The sequence below is a fragment of the Numenius arquata genome, chromosome 8, assembly GCF_964106895.1.
Source record: "Numenius arquata chromosome 8, bNumArq3.hap1.1, whole genome shotgun sequence".
NCBI lineage: Eukaryota > Metazoa > Chordata > Aves > Charadriiformes > Scolopacidae > Numenius > Numenius arquata.
The window spans coordinates 51,749,026-51,764,733 of record NC_133583.1 but is presented as its reverse complement, the minus strand read 5'-3'; the positions used below and the strand labels follow the sequence as shown (position 1 = coordinate 51,764,733).

Sequence of the window (15,708 nt, the reverse complement as noted above, 5' to 3'; positions counted from 1 at the left end):
TGTATCACAGCCTTCACAATTTGGGAGCCATGGTTCCATGCCACGGCTGTGGCAACAATAGGAATATGCAATTCTGAAAACATGAATTACACCAACCATTAACTAGAAAACAACAGTGTTTTATAACAATAAATAATTAAGCATGAAAGCAGCACTGCAAAATGCCTTTATTCTAATTTTAGCAATGGGGAAACCGAGGCACAGAGAAGTTAAGTGGCTCGTCCATAGCACACCCATGGCAGCATCAGGATTACAGCTGAGGACGCTGATTCCCAGCTCTGTGCTCAGTTCTGTACACTATTCCGCTTTCGCAGGGTTAGCAGCCAACACGTATTCGTATACATGGAGAGCACAGAAAATTTCTCAAAGTAGCTGCTTTCCAAAAAGCTGCGAACAGACTTAAACATAAAAGAGAGGTTCTCACACCTACTTTATTGTACTATACACGATGAGATGTCCTTCACTAGAAATAAAGTAAAAATTAACTGGTATTATAAAGTGTGTTTATACATTAGAATACAAACCAGTGCCACCTTATTTTTACAACTATAACTTTGATTTTGATTAAGGGATTAAAAAAGTTTCTGTTTACCATATTTAAGCATAAAAGTGAGCAAGAGGGAAATCTGGGGCATGCTTCAGTTTTGTTTGGTATTCAGACATTTTACTGTGAAAGTCCTGAAGTCAAGCATGTTTGTCAATGTTCCCTGCTTTAAATTTCCTAATGAATCCAAATACTTATCAGTAAGTACCCTTTACATATTGGAAATCCTCCCCACCAGCAATCTCTGCTTAAACAGCTGATGAGCTTTACAGTCCGCAGACAGAAAAGGTTAAGCCTGCCTCTTACCCTGCTCCTCCCTTCACTGACTATAGGATAGATTCATTTAACCTCCTCTACTTATACACATAGTATTAAATATACAACCTCCTTAATTTTAACTAATAGAAATAATAAATATAATTCCAAACATCATAAATAGCAGCTTTTTTTAATAGATTTCAAAGCATTTATAAAGGATGTAAGCATTAAAAAGGAATTGCTTGTTTAAATTTCATTTGTAGAAATACATGTGGCAATAAAAATAAAGATTTTTTTTTTGCTTCAAATCTAAGAGTTTTCAATAGCATTCGTAATTTTAAAAGGTAATAAAGGTATCAAAGGTTTCTGTAGATTTGAGCCCTGTGACAGCTTTCTGTCTTTTAAAAGACAGAACTTTTTAAATCTGAACAGTGATCAAACTAGAAAGATAGAGCTATAACCATTGAGTTTTACTACATTAATTAATGCTTGGTACAAAACCACACTGTACCCCATTTAAAAACATTTACATATTGCTCTATTTTGGCTATGCTTTATGGTAAATGCTCCAATAAAGTAAAATGTTAAAGCTTCCAAATAAAATTTCGTGTACAGCCAAATAAGCATGACAGATAAAGAAGGTTCTAACAAATAAAAGCCATGTCTATTGTCTAAGGTCTGGCTTGTTTTTCTTCACAGTTTCAATTTTAAATGTTTAAGTGCAATTTATTTCTCACAACAGTCCTTACTGGATCCGCAGAGATGGGGCTCCAAGCCTCTGTTTCCTCCGTTTCATCATTGTGCTGATGATATTTTATGTTTCTTCCCAGCATAAGAGGCTTAGAGCTGGGGAGAAGAGCCCACCGTTATCACTCCAACGCAGAGCACAGAACAATCACTGCAATTCCAAGCTCTTCATATACCCCCAGTGTCACAGAGACCTCAGGAGTTCAGTAACGGTCCAGATTAATCACACTGCTCATGTCAAAACCCTAATTATTTTAAAAAAAAAAATATATATCTCTTCTGCGAGTCTATTCATAGCATCCAGAGAAAGGAAACGAAGCCCACCAGTACGAAACAAAGGTGCAGGAAAGTCCAAGACACAAATTAGCCATCTGACCCGTCACGCAGCCAGCAACGTAGTCCCGACACACTTGGGCTGAGCCCACGGCGAATCAGTGACAAACTTCTCCTGGGCTTCAAGGAGCAGGAACAGCCGCTCTCACCATATCAAAAGGAAAACGTAAAGCCAAAGAGGGAGCGATGGCACACTTGAAAGGATTCTGGCAGAAATCTCACGTAGCAGCTTGAAAACTCACACTGCGATAGGAATAGAGTCCCCGCTCCCACCCGAAGCCCTTGCGGAGTCATCAGCGGTGCAAAGAGCAGCTGTTCTCCACCGGCGGGGGGGACAGGCGAACCATCCCTTCTTCAGAAATCAATCCCCCTAAGAATACACACAACTTTAATCTGAAAACATCCTCCTGTAACTGCCAAACCACGTTTCAGCTACAAACTTTATGGATTCTAGGACAGAAAACAGAGCAATAGCAGTCGCAGCAGCCCAGGGAGCCAAATGCTGAAAGGGCTGGGGGGGGCGGAGGGAACATTTTCAGTAGGAGACAATGTTCCCTCGTACAATGCAAGTCTTGCATTTTGGGTTGCAAATGGCAATTTCAATCAGCTCAAAATCAATTTCATGCTATTAACAAAACTGCCCCAAAATAACGTCCAACATTTCTTATCTGTGTATTTGTAAGAAGGTAGCTTTCCCCAAAAAAATTCCAAATATAGATAAGACTTTAAAGTTTTAAAGACTTTATTTAGGCAGGTAAAGACTGCTATTCATGAGTACTCATCAACCAAGTCAAATTCCAGATTATCTTCAGATCCTCCCATGAGTCAAATCACAGCCGGAGTGCCCCACACTACAAGATCACAACCTCCCAACAGCTATGTCCCACCAGGAGAACAAACTGCCAGTCTCAGAAGTAAGAGTTAGGGTGCCCAGGGTGGCTGGTCCTTAAACAACCAGAGCCCCTGCCCCCCCCCCCCCCCCCGACTGTGCTTTCAGAATAAGAAAGCACAGCAAGCAACAAAAGGTACAAATTTGGTACATTATCTCTTATTTTATTATACTTATTAAATGGGAACCTGGATTAAGTTGTGCAAACTTGATAATAAAAACTGCACAAAGGACCTTTCCCACTTTTAAATCCTTGATGAAAACCTCCACAAATTCTTTGTCTCTGAGATTACAGTATATATACAGAACACTAAAATCCCCCCTATTCACTAAATCACTTCTTTTATAGAAACAATGCTTTCAAACTATTTTTAAAGCCTAATATACGAATACCAACACTCCTACAGAGCCCTGCAGGAATAATTCGGCACGTTCCACCTCCAGAGCCAGCCCCACGTATCAGCTTAAGAGCACCAGGTTATTTTTGATCTGCTTCCGTGCAGCTCAGAGAAGGATGAGGTGGTTAGAAAATACCACCTCTTTATCTCCCAATCTAAAAAAAGGATCATAAGCAGAAAGCATTGAATGGAGGCATTATTTCTTACTCTATTTCCAGATCCAAGACAAAACAGAGTGCACAAGTAGCAAAACTCCCTACACCTTTTCAGAACCCTTTTTTTTTTTTTTCTCCCCCTCTCCATTTCCAGCACTTTGGCTTCCCCACGCTTGAGGCACAGCACTTGCTCCTGGCAGGGAAACGGCATCGATCGATCCCCAGCAGAAACGCTCACCCACCAAAACGAACAGAAAGGGAATGATATACTCCATTTCTCTGCAGATACAGGTGAAATTCCCACAGCACCTGAGCATGGCAAGATAAAGACACTAAAGGCCTGAAATTTTTTTTCCTGTCATCAAATTTCTTGTTGTTTCCAAGGTCTAGGCGTTATTGGACTAGATGATCTTTATGGTCCCTTCCAACTCTAAAAAAATTCAGTGAAAAAGAATACAAGTAGAAACTGATAGAAACTGGTATTCAGCATATCCTCCCAAGGAAATTCCTTGCTGTGTTTGTGTGTTATTTTACTGTCAGGAAGCTGGGGGTGAGTTTGGCAAATTATGATGAGGATTCGTTTAATGAAACACCCTATGAAACGTCTAGGGCTATAGAAATGAAGACCCTTCAGAGATTTATACGTAGAAGAAGGGGACAGAAAAGGAAGTAGAGAAACAGAGAAAACAAGCCCCACAGTGGACATAAATTGCCTTTAAAAGAGATTAGAAGGAATAAAGACGACCATAAAAGCCTTGCACATGTCTTCAGCAAACACTATTATGTTCTTACCACATTTCATAAAGACAGACATAAAATCTTGAGGTAAATACTATTTCTTATCAGCACCTATCACCACCAAAACAGCAGTTTCTAAGATTTGATTTATTTAAATGTGTATTTTTACTGGGTATATACTGGATCATAATTACTTTTCATGTTTTTTTATGCCTTCATGTTCTTTTTCTGTTCATACACAAACTTTAAAAGTATATTTATTTGATACAGATGGCTGATAGCAGGAAAGAATTAACAAAAATAACTTGCATCTGGAATTAAAAACTGGTTTAGCAAATTCAGTTTGCTGAGAAAATTACTCTTTTCAAATTTAGACATAATGTAGGACAGCAACATTTTATTTTTAGAAAATTTTGCGTTTAGATAGTACAAAAATTATAGCGACCCAAGCCAGTGACTGTGCCTAAGAAACCATGAGGATTTCCATTGGAGCACAAGTCTTACGAGGAGAGGCTGAGGGAGCTGGGGTTGTTCAGTCTGGGGAAGAGGAGACTGAGGGGAGACCTTATCGCTCTCTACAACTACCTGAAAGGAGGCTGTAGAGAGGCGGGGGTCGGTCTCTTCTCCCAAGTTACAGATGATAGGACAAGGGGTAATGGCCTCAAGTTACGCCAGGGGAAGTTCAGGTTAGATATTAGGAAATATTTCTTTACTGAAAGGGTTATCAGGCATTGGAATGGGCTGCCCAGGGAGGTGGTTGAGGCACCATCCCTGGAGGTATTCAAGAGAGGAGTTGACATGGTGCTCGGGGATATGGATTAGTGTTGGGTGGTGTGTTGGTGTGTGTGTGGGTTGTGCGTGGTGTGTTGTGTGTGTGTGGTGTGTGTGTTTGTTTGGGTTTTTTTGGTTGGGTTTTTTTTTTTTTTTTTGGTTGGACTAGATGATCTTAAAGGGTCCCTTCCAACCTAGGTGATTCTGTGATTCTGTGATTTCAAACATAAACCCACCTTTTTCATAAAAAAAAAAAAAACAAACCCAAACTAAATGGGTCAATAAAGTTCATGTTATAAACAAATGAATTTATTAAAAATGGGGTAGTGAGCAAGAAATCAGATGGCTCAAATGCAACCCCAGCTAGATTTAGTGATTGCTGATGTGCCGAGGAGGCAATCAGAAGAAATAGCGAGCTCCAGGACGGTGTTGTGCGTCCCGCAGCCACAGTGAAAATCTGCAGCTTACAGCCTGGCCTTTGGGCTGCCGAGTTGCTGTTACACACACGAACACACACGAGGGCTTCATCACCAGCCTCTTCTCGCTGCTCAGTCCCCACCTTTGTCCATCCAAGTCTGGAACGTCTCTAGCGCGCTTCCTGTGCAGGTGCACATCAAAACCATTTCAAAGCTGAAGCCAACAATACGAAAACCAATCTCTGTACATGCTGCAGCACCAGAAGAACAGAACCGGGTAATGGCTGAAAAGAATTAAACCACTTCCACTAATAGGATGGAGATCAAAGTTTGGGCCTATCAACTTCACATTCACTGTTTGAAATTAAAGAAAATATTCATGAATGGTAATTATTTTTTGTGACCAAAGCATGAGAAAAATATAACCAATACATTTATATGAATAATTTATTAAAGGGAAACTTTGAACTCTGATTATTGAACTACACCAGAGACAGAATATAACTACTTGTTCCTGTTCTTATACTTGTATTATTCAACCTCTTGGCAGCCTACAACTCAGTTGAGTATAATTTCCTTTAGTGTATTAAACATAACCTCCCTACAGAAACACACACACTTCAAGCACATTAACAACAAAATGGTATCTAAATAATCAGGCATTCCTCTTAATGTCACCCTGCATACAATTCCCCCATCTGTTTTACGTGCTTGCTCACTCTGTGCTGGTAATTTCAAGATTAGACTGCAAGATCTCCAAGGGCAAAGCCATCCTTTATGGTGTGCTCGTGTTCCCTTCTGCCAATACGGAAGCAGAGTCACTAATCCACAGACTCCACAGGCTCCATCCCACCATTCATTCTGTTCAGCTTCTACCCAAGACCTTCTTTAGGTGACAAAGTTCCTCATGCTCTCGTGCCAAAAATACTGGGACATCTAACTCCGCTCCTCCTTTTTCTTATTACAAACTGACATAGCAACTGTTGTTGTCCGTGCCTACAGTCGGTTCATGCACAATGAACTCGTACTGACCCAAGCAAATATGAAGCAATATGAGTCAGATAAAGGAAAAGTTAGAAGCATTGTCAGGAAGAGCTCACCCTTCTCCACTCGGCAATGACAAAGACCTGAGCTAATCCACAGTCTAAAACCTTTCTAAGTCAACAATGAACCAAAGCAATCACCAAGCCAAGCAGCAATAATCAAGTCTTCCTTCTACTTCTGGCTGGCTGGAAAATAATGACTTCCTTCCCAAATACAATCTTTTTACAGGAGTAAATGCACCCCAGCCTCCAGCCTAGCACACCGAAAAACGCTGAGTGGCTCTATATTTCTATATAATGCAATTGCTACTGAACTGCTACAAAGGGCTGGAGTTTGTGCAGAAAATGGATGCACCTCTTGAGGGCTCCTGGCTCCACGCCAGATACTTCATCCTTCTGTCAATTCCTGCTTTTGCTTCTGTCGGTGAACAAAAGTCAATGAATGACAGTCAGTGAATTGGGACCCAGCTACATCCATAGCTGCCCCTACTCACCAGCTACAGCACAACAGCTTTCAGAATAAATTTTATTTTCAGAATTTATTTTTGCTTACGAGGTTCACTGTTATGCTGATACAAGCAGGGGAAAGGTCTCCAGAAGAACTGTATTTAAGTGTATATTGTTAGGCCACCCTTTCTGACAGAACGGTTGAAGACATTTATATATATTATGTGTATATTTTATATATAAATACATACACACATATAATAATTATTCCCTTTCTTGTATAAATCTCTCTAATTCCTGTTTCGAAGACTAAGAGTGTTTTTTTTTAAAATCCAGTAAGCAACCTGATACTGGGATATGCAAATCATGTGCATCAGCTCCACAAGACCCTTTTCAGTGAGCCTATACGCTTAACAGTACAGCATCAACACAAATATACGCGAGCCACAGAGCACTACTGACTTCTGAAATAGTTAAACTTTTCAAACGAGAAGTCATTTGGTAGAACTGACGACCACAGAATCTGTAGTTTCAGAAACCGCCATCAAATAATCAACTAGATAACACAGGCAACTACCCAGAGACATTTCAATTCTTCATAGATTTTCAGTCTCAGTAGTAGCTGCAACCTTGCGCTTAAAATTTATGGCCTGAATCTTCTTGACACCGGCTGCTAAATTTCTTCACCTAACGATGGCTTAAAAGGCACTCACTTGTGGAAGAAAACTAAAGCGATGTAATGAAAACTGAAGGTGTTAAGTCAATATAGAAATAAAATATTCAGTCATTTGGTTTAGTTACTACGAAATAAAAGACTACGCATTTGAAGCACGTCATTTCTATCTCCGATATTTCAAACGTAAATGCATGAGTAGTTCTCTGTCATACCCACCTCCACACTTGACCGAGGGAAGGGAGTATCTCTGGCATCCTCAATTTCAATTCCAAAAGTTTTGTACGAAAATACCTAAAGTTACATTAAACACAAACCCTACTGGCAGCTCACTGCTCCACCATTTGTTTAGAGAACCTTCACAATTTTCACATCACGAACACCATCTTTCTTAAAAATCTATCAAATACAGTTAAGCTTGCCTTAAAAAAAATTTCAGTCAGTGTTTCATGTTCTTTAAATAACTCCCTGGCTGGTTTACCATTGTCATATGAACTAAACAAAAAGGTCTGGTCATGTCCCGTTTTCAAAAAAAGGCCTTTTGATCCGTTGTATTGTTCAGCCCTGAATCACTGGCACTTTCCAAACACTGGCATTATCCAAACACTGTTTCTTATACAAAGGGGAGAGCTTACATTAAAAGACTGAAAATCATTTCGCATTAGAACCAGAAACCTGAGGAAGAAAGGTTATATGCTTTGGTGACCTTCGTGTCTGCAGTACACAAGCTTTGGGAAACAATTTTAAATCATAATGCAATAACAGGCAGTAAAAAAGCTTTCTCTTTTATATAATCCAATCAATAACACAGTTTCCTCCCATCAGAAATCTGTAAGCATAGCAGAAACTAAGCACTTACAATATCACTGAAACACAAGTTAGTTTGCTAAAATTTGTTAAACGTCATCATGTATATTTTTAAAAAAACGCTATTTGTTTAAACCACATTTTTAAAAGCCTACTTTTACTGACATTTTCTACTTTGTCAAAATATCTCTTGTTACACTGCCTGCTCCACAAACACCTGACCCGCACGGCCCAGGAGCTGCGTACTTAGATTTCTGTCAACAGACCGTTTGAAGAGCCATGATCAAAGTTGTCCATATCACATAAATAATCAGTGACTTCTGTGGAGTCACCTCCGCGATGTCATTGCAAGCAGCACTCAACACCGCAGCTCCTTCCATATCAGGATCAGCTCAAGCCCATAATTAGAAGTAAGCTTATACTACTACTTTTCCTCCTACGCTTAAGGAAATGAAGAGGCTTCAGCCTCAGAGAAATGCAAGCTGTTTCCAAGTGCACGACAGATTCTTGAAAATGCCAACAGAGAAACCAGAGTGTCTGCCCATTTAAATGATTTCCACAATTGAACAGCTATATACGTTCACAACAAACCAAGTGAGGAATAAAGAATATTTATACTTACAAGCTTCCTCTTCTGGGGAGACTCAGCTCCTTCTGGAAAACAAAACAAAACAAAACAAAACAAAAAAAAAAAAGAATGAAAACCTGGAGTTAATTTTACTTGTTATTATATATTACTTATTTATCAATAAATGACTGAGGCAAAATTAAACGAAAAGAAACCACAACTGCGCGCAGCACCTGAGGTGACATTCATAGCACAGCAGCCTGGGGGACCAAAACTACCCATTTTGTTGGAATAATCATTGCCTTTGCAGTCACAAAACCATAAGCACTCAACAGAGCAAATGTAACTTTGAAATTCAAGCCTAAACATAGACAAGGCAGTAATTAATTCTGTCCTACATACCTCATCAGCATCATATCCCAACCACTTCCAGCAGCGGGATACGCAATATGCCTTGCATCTGCCGCATGTATGTTCTCACATTCCCACCAAGAGGAAAAATTAATGCAACAGAATGGCTTTTGGGTGTTGTTTTGTGTTGGTTTTTTTTTCAAACGGACACATTACTTGTGTTCTATATTATCACAAAAAAAAAAAAATCCCGGGCCAATAAAACACAACTCCCACTTAAAAGCAGCATTTTGCACCTAAGCAGCAAAAGCAAAGGGAGACCGGGAATTTTAAGGGTTTTATTTAAGCAAACAGGTCATGAGCATCCACCAGGCAGGGAGAGCGGTGACAGCAGCATGAGGCAATACCCAACCGCCTTCCTTTTGGTTTTTAAGGTCCATCCCAGCACACAGGGGGTGCTCCCCCCCGCCCGCGGCCGCCGGGCCCTGCGCTGCCCAAGGCCGCCACTAGGTGGGAGCCGCCCCCCGCTCGCCGCTGACCGCAGAGGCCACGCCCACAAAGCCCTGGCCACGCCCACATCCTCCCAGGCCCCGCCCCCAGCGCGCCGCGGGGAAGCGGCGGAAGGAAAACACTGGGAAAGGGAGAAAGGTCACCCCCCCCCCGCCGCCTCCTTTCCCTTTCGCACCAAACCTAACACTAAAAAAAAACCCAAACCATTAAAAATTGCCCATCCGGACTGGCGGGAGGCCGCCCCCAGCCCCCGCCGGCCGGGCCCGACAGGGCGGTGCGGGAGCGGGAGAGGGAAGCCCCAGCTGGGAAACCGGTGCCGGTGCGGGGCTGTTTCAGCCCAGCTTTTCACGACCCCAAGGGAAATAAGGATATAGCCAATTGCCATTTCAGACTTTCAGGATGCTGATCTACGTGCTGTATTTTTCATCCCCACTAAGAAGGAAAAAAAAAAAAAAAAAAAAAAAAAATCAATGTTTTTACCCAATACTAAAAAAAGTCAATAGAAAAAAAAATCAAAATAACCCAAAACAAAAATAGAAAAAAAAGCCCCACCAAATTGAAAAAAAATTTGGTCAAGTACATGCTGATTTAAATGATTAACAATGTTAATTGACTAACTGTCAATGACTGGTCTGTTAAGTAATACATTGGACACTACTTAGCAAAGTGTTTCAAAAATACAGCTACTAGAACTAAAAAAAAATAAATAAAAAATTAATAAATCATTAAATCTTAAACATGCTGTTATTACTTTCAAGTATGAGTTCTCTACAATTTGAAATTTCATTACAGTGTAACAGCACCGAGCAAATTCCATGTGTGAATTATCACAAGGCTGACAGCTTACAGCATCAAGAAATAAATTCCTGCCATCAGACAAACTTGTCAAGATCTAATCAAAACATTTCAAGTATGTAAGATAATAAATCATTAGCATCCATAACAGGTTGTGTGTTTTATATTCTAAAAAGGTACTTCTTCCACTCTCATTTGTTAGAAAGAATTAGTTTCCAACTGTGAAGTCTACGTAGCAAATGACAGCTTTTTGCCACTGCAAATGTTTAGGTAAGATTTTATATATCATACATCATTCTGTTTGTGTATATAGTATATTGCTTATACATGCATATATATCTCTTACGTCACATGAGCAGATGTATTTAATTTATCCTCTTTAAAGAAGATCCGATATAACAAAGGTGCTATAACGGGTCCCTGAGCAGAGGGTACTTTTTCTATTCAAACGGCGTATTTGCATTTATTCCAACACAGTCAGCCCCAGACATTTTCAGAATGAATGTATAAAGCTCTGGAATTTCATGGTACTGGCTGAAAAAAAGGAAAACAGCGACCTTTAAATCTCTTTATCTACCTTCTAATTTTTGAGCCTTTAGGGTTCACGTTTACATGCTTTGCTCTAGTCATTAGGGCTGAAAAGTCACTTAAAGAGAGAACATTTCCTTGCAGCAGTAATTGTGACTTATGGACATACACCACGGGAATCGTCATAAAAAAACCTTTTCCTTTCCTCTACTTTCCACTTGTCTTACACAATATTACCTTTCATACTTCCTATGACGTGCTAATTCAGGATTAAATGCATGCATTAAACGAAGGACCGGCTCGGGCTTTGTTCTTGAAATCATCCTTTGAAATCTGTGATCAACTGAGTTTCCAAATACGGAAAGAAGAAAGTACTAGCAGATGCCACCTCAACGCAGCTGAAATATTATTCTATCTGTGTAGCAATTGTTTCATTCTGCGCCTCCACCTCGACAATCGCAGTGCAGCGGTGGAATCAATAGGCAGTAGTTCAAATTTAATACCTCTGTGGTCTTCACAACAAAGAGCACAATCAAAACAATCAATTTTTATACCTGTTGTTCCGCTATGCCTCGTTTTGTGTTAGTCTTAAATTCCCCTTCAAAAACCCCTATCAGGCGTACACTGAGCCATGCCCCGACTCCCGCAGCACTTTTCCCATCCTCTGGAGAATCGACCGCACACCCCCCCAGCTACTTGTCCTTTGCTGCTCCTCCAGAGCAGGGCTGGTCACAGCACTTCCATACAATCCTCAAACCAGACCATGAACGGTGGCACCAACACAAAAGCATCAGAGCTAGAAGGTACACGACTGTGAGCAGCATAATTACGAGGGGTTTTTTGTGGGTTTTTTTTCTTTATCCAGTGAGTTAATGTTTAAAAAAGTTACATCCTGGGGAAGAAGAAAAAATAAAAAGCCTGGAGGCGGAAGCAAGTAGGGAGCAGACTGCAGACAGACTGATCACCTATCTGAGGATGTCCAGGACAGCACTGTAGATCTCCAAGGGTCAGAGCGAACAGTGAAAATGCCCACCAGAGATGGGGGTACCCTCACAGGGTGGAGACCCAGCTGGGTCTTAACATGGCTTAACACTTTGATGTGTCCAGTGGGACCAACTGCGAGTTTACATCTAAAAACGATAGGGTAGTTTCAGACATACGAAATAGCACTACAAAAACACTGATTAAATAATTGTGCAAAACATAAGAGGAAAGTCCAGCGGCATTTCAAAAGTATCCTATAAAGGTGAAATGCTGCTCAGAATCAGCTTTATAGTATAGATTAGATAGTAAATGATGAGGGAGGCATGTGATTTGACTGGTTTCCACCCACTCCGCAAAGGAGTTTGGCATTACATGTGCGTGTATCCTGAAAGAATAAATCCCATTTTTAAGAGGGAAGATACCTAATAAGAGAGTGCTGAGCTGTGACTACTCGGTCTGAAACACTATTTACAGGGTGCAGCTGTAAGCCTTTAAGTAAACATGCTGGTTTATCCTAAGACATTTTTCATTTAAGACAGCCCTTCATGAGAACGACACGTGAACACTGAAGATTTCAAACAGCAAATCTGCCCCCCTGAGCGCTGGTGCTCCCAGTACCTATATGTATTACCATTATTACTTCAGCCAGCCTCCATGCCACCTGCTCTCTCGGTCAACAACGTAACCCTTAATAACCCATAAGGGCTTACTTTCATATTTGATTTATATGAGGTGATAAATAGCATAAGGATATTTTAAAAGCTTGTTGCACATTATTCACACAGAGTTTTCGGAAGTGGAAACAAATAACTTCTTTCACAGGTCCTAAAGAATAAGCAGGGTATTAAATCTTGCAGTACGCAAATGACAGGAACAGACTGTTCTGGAAATTAATTTTTTGTATCAGTTCCATATTTCGAGGCATAATTATTAAATATGCAACTTGAGCTCTACATGACAAAAGAAGCAGCAGATTTTCAGACAACTAGTTAAAAATGAACCCTGGGAAAGAAATTCAGCATTGTGGAATTTATAAAAAGCTGATTCTAATACCCTCCTTCAAAAGACTTCCTTATGTTTATTTCCTTTTATCTTAAGTTTATTATCTCAGATCACGCAGATAGAAAATCAGTTGGACGCTGTAACACGCTACAGTTCAGGTTGCACAATAGGACTGGATCCTCACAGGCCCTATCACTTCTGAGGCAGCCAGGAAGCTAGGAGAGAAAATATATTGGCCATTTTAAGCATCACTTTTCTGTTTACATAATATATGGTTTAGTACATAGATACTGCAAATGTATTTTATTGGGATCTCTTGTGTACAGAAACTGCATCTGAAAACAGGAATGTTTCAGGCAGCAGAAAGAGTGCTGGCTTTTTGCATACGTATATGCACACAATATGAAATGGAAATAAAGTCTGGAAATCTATTTGTTCATTGACCTAAAAGACAACCCGTATCTTTTAAACGGATACGTTACATTATAAAAGTGTGAAGAAAACGGGAGGCCATCACTCAAAATTGTCACTTTCTCTCCGTCTTGTAATTTGCCCTTGAATATGTAGCTGCGCATATGGCACAGACCCACAGGCAAAGTTGGATGCTGCAGTCTGCGCTGATGGCAGCTTAAACGTAGTCCTTTCAAATTAAAGGGAGAACCATCGCTACATTCAGGATGTTCCATATTTTTGCCAGAGCAGACAGCAGGATTCCTGAGATTGCCATTGACCTTGGCTTTCTTGCAAGGTAGCTCACTATCATACCAGTTGGGACAATAGACAAATATTTTTACAGCTATAACAGTAAATACATTTCAGTTAATAAGTTAATATTTCACAGATGATGAAACTCCACTGACACTCATTGACCTGGTACCATGCACTCGTGTTTTAATTTTTTTTCCTTTGCTGACTATGTTTGCTTTAGGGTATACTACCAACCAGCAGGGGATTAATTAAATCTCTTTCTATACATAGGCATTTGCATTACAGAAATGATATAATGAGGGTTGGAATCTCCAGTTTGGATGGAAAATACAACCTGGCCATGCAAGGACAAACTGTAATCCATCCATCAGATTAACAGGAAGGAATTTTTCATGGTGATTAAAAAAAGCACCCCACACTAAGCTTCTCTTTCTCCTATCAGAATCTGTCAAGAAAAATAATTTCCTTCTTTTCACCGCATCATTGTAAATGGTTATTAAAAACACTTCTTCTGAATTTCTCTCTCTAGAAACGATTAGATCTGAACTTGTTTCCCAAACTCATCAGCAAAGAATTTTAAACAGCAACACTAAAACCGTACTGTACTGCATGTCAGGTTAACCTATGGAATATGCTGCAGATAGTTTCTATAATTTACTGACTTTTTAGAGACTAAATTCAGAATCATATTGTTAGATCATCTGCTTAGCTACAGAGATGCTTAAAATACAGAAAATGAACACCCAAGCTCTTGCCAATATCATTCAAAGTATTGAGAGGACACAGAGTTTAATTCCCAGACCTTTCTTCACACTGGACAGAATTCATGCCTGCAATCACACAAATCCTGAATTGCCATGGGCAGCTTAGTCCCAACGCATCTTCCCATATTCCCAGGACCAGCCAAACTGCCTGGAACTGCCCTTTCCTAAGAAATCTCACCTTCATGGAGACAGGGTGCCAGAGCTTTTAGGACAATGTGTGGCACTGGAATAGTTAAGAGCATACCTGTTCACCCAGTGCTACCCTAAATGTACTACAAGTTCAAAGCAAATTAAATGTATTATTTTGATTCATTCTCTACCTCAATAGAAGTTACATGTCAGTAAAAATGTCTTTTGCAAAGTATATTTACATATAAAATCAAATGGGGGAAAAAACCAGCCGTTTGACTAACAGCAAATCTGTTTCTTTTAAAAACCACTTTATATCAGTCTTCAAACCCACAGGTCACAAATCAGTCAATGATACATTTAATGTTTTTTAGCATTTTCTGGCCTTTCTCTTCTCTTCAGCTTAGAAATCTCTTACTAGTCACAAAAAAAAAAAAAAAAAAAAGTTACCGCAGAAGAAAATAAAGCTTAATGCCCTTTAAACCTTAAGTAAAATTCTCAAACACAGCAAATTATTTTCCCTCCCCCACCAGCCCTCCTGCCTGGGCAATGCAAAGTTCTTCCTTTGAAGGAAAAGCTAAGGATCCAGGTCACATCTGTACATTAAGCTGTCAAAAATATATGGCTCCAAAAGTAAAGTTGCCCGCTAACCTTTCATATCACTTAACCTCGGGGCTTTCCATAAGATTGAGGGTATAGGTTACTTGACCTAAAATAGTTCCAGAATACGTCTCAAAACAGACAAGAATTTCCACTTTTCACAGAATATGTTCAGTGCTCACCCCCATATTATTTTTTTTTTTGGTAAGTATATATATTGTAGTAAGCTGAAGTGCCTACTCCATATTTTGTACATTACATCATGTTTTCAAGCCCAAAATACAACATTACGCAGTCCACCACGGGCCAGACTGAACCCGCTCATGGCAACAAACTCGACTGAAACCACACGGCGTGGCTTGGATAGGCAGGTGACAATGGAAATGATGCACGCAAACGACATTCCCGAGTGGGTGAATGGAGAACTGCCCAACCCCAGGAATAAACCAGCTGCCACAGCTGAGCTACAGATGACGGGAGGAGCCGGCGTCTGCAGCCGAGGGCAGAGTGGTGGAGGCACATCCCTCGCCAACCGGAGCAAGGAATGACT

General features: G+C 40.2%; 1 protein-coding gene across 1 annotated transcript in view; it reads right to left on the bottom strand.

The window, feature by feature from the left end:
• MAST2 (microtubule associated serine/threonine kinase 2) overlaps positions 1 to 15,708 on the bottom strand; it is a 198,906-nt gene that overhangs the window by 106,387 nt on the left and 76,811 nt on the right. The window contains exon 4 of the mRNA XM_074152183.1: positions 8,842 to 8,873. Within this exon, the coding sequence (XP_074008284.1) occupies positions 8,842 to 8,873 (32 nt within the window). The remainder of the gene's footprint in view (positions 1 to 8,841; positions 8,874 to 15,708) is intronic.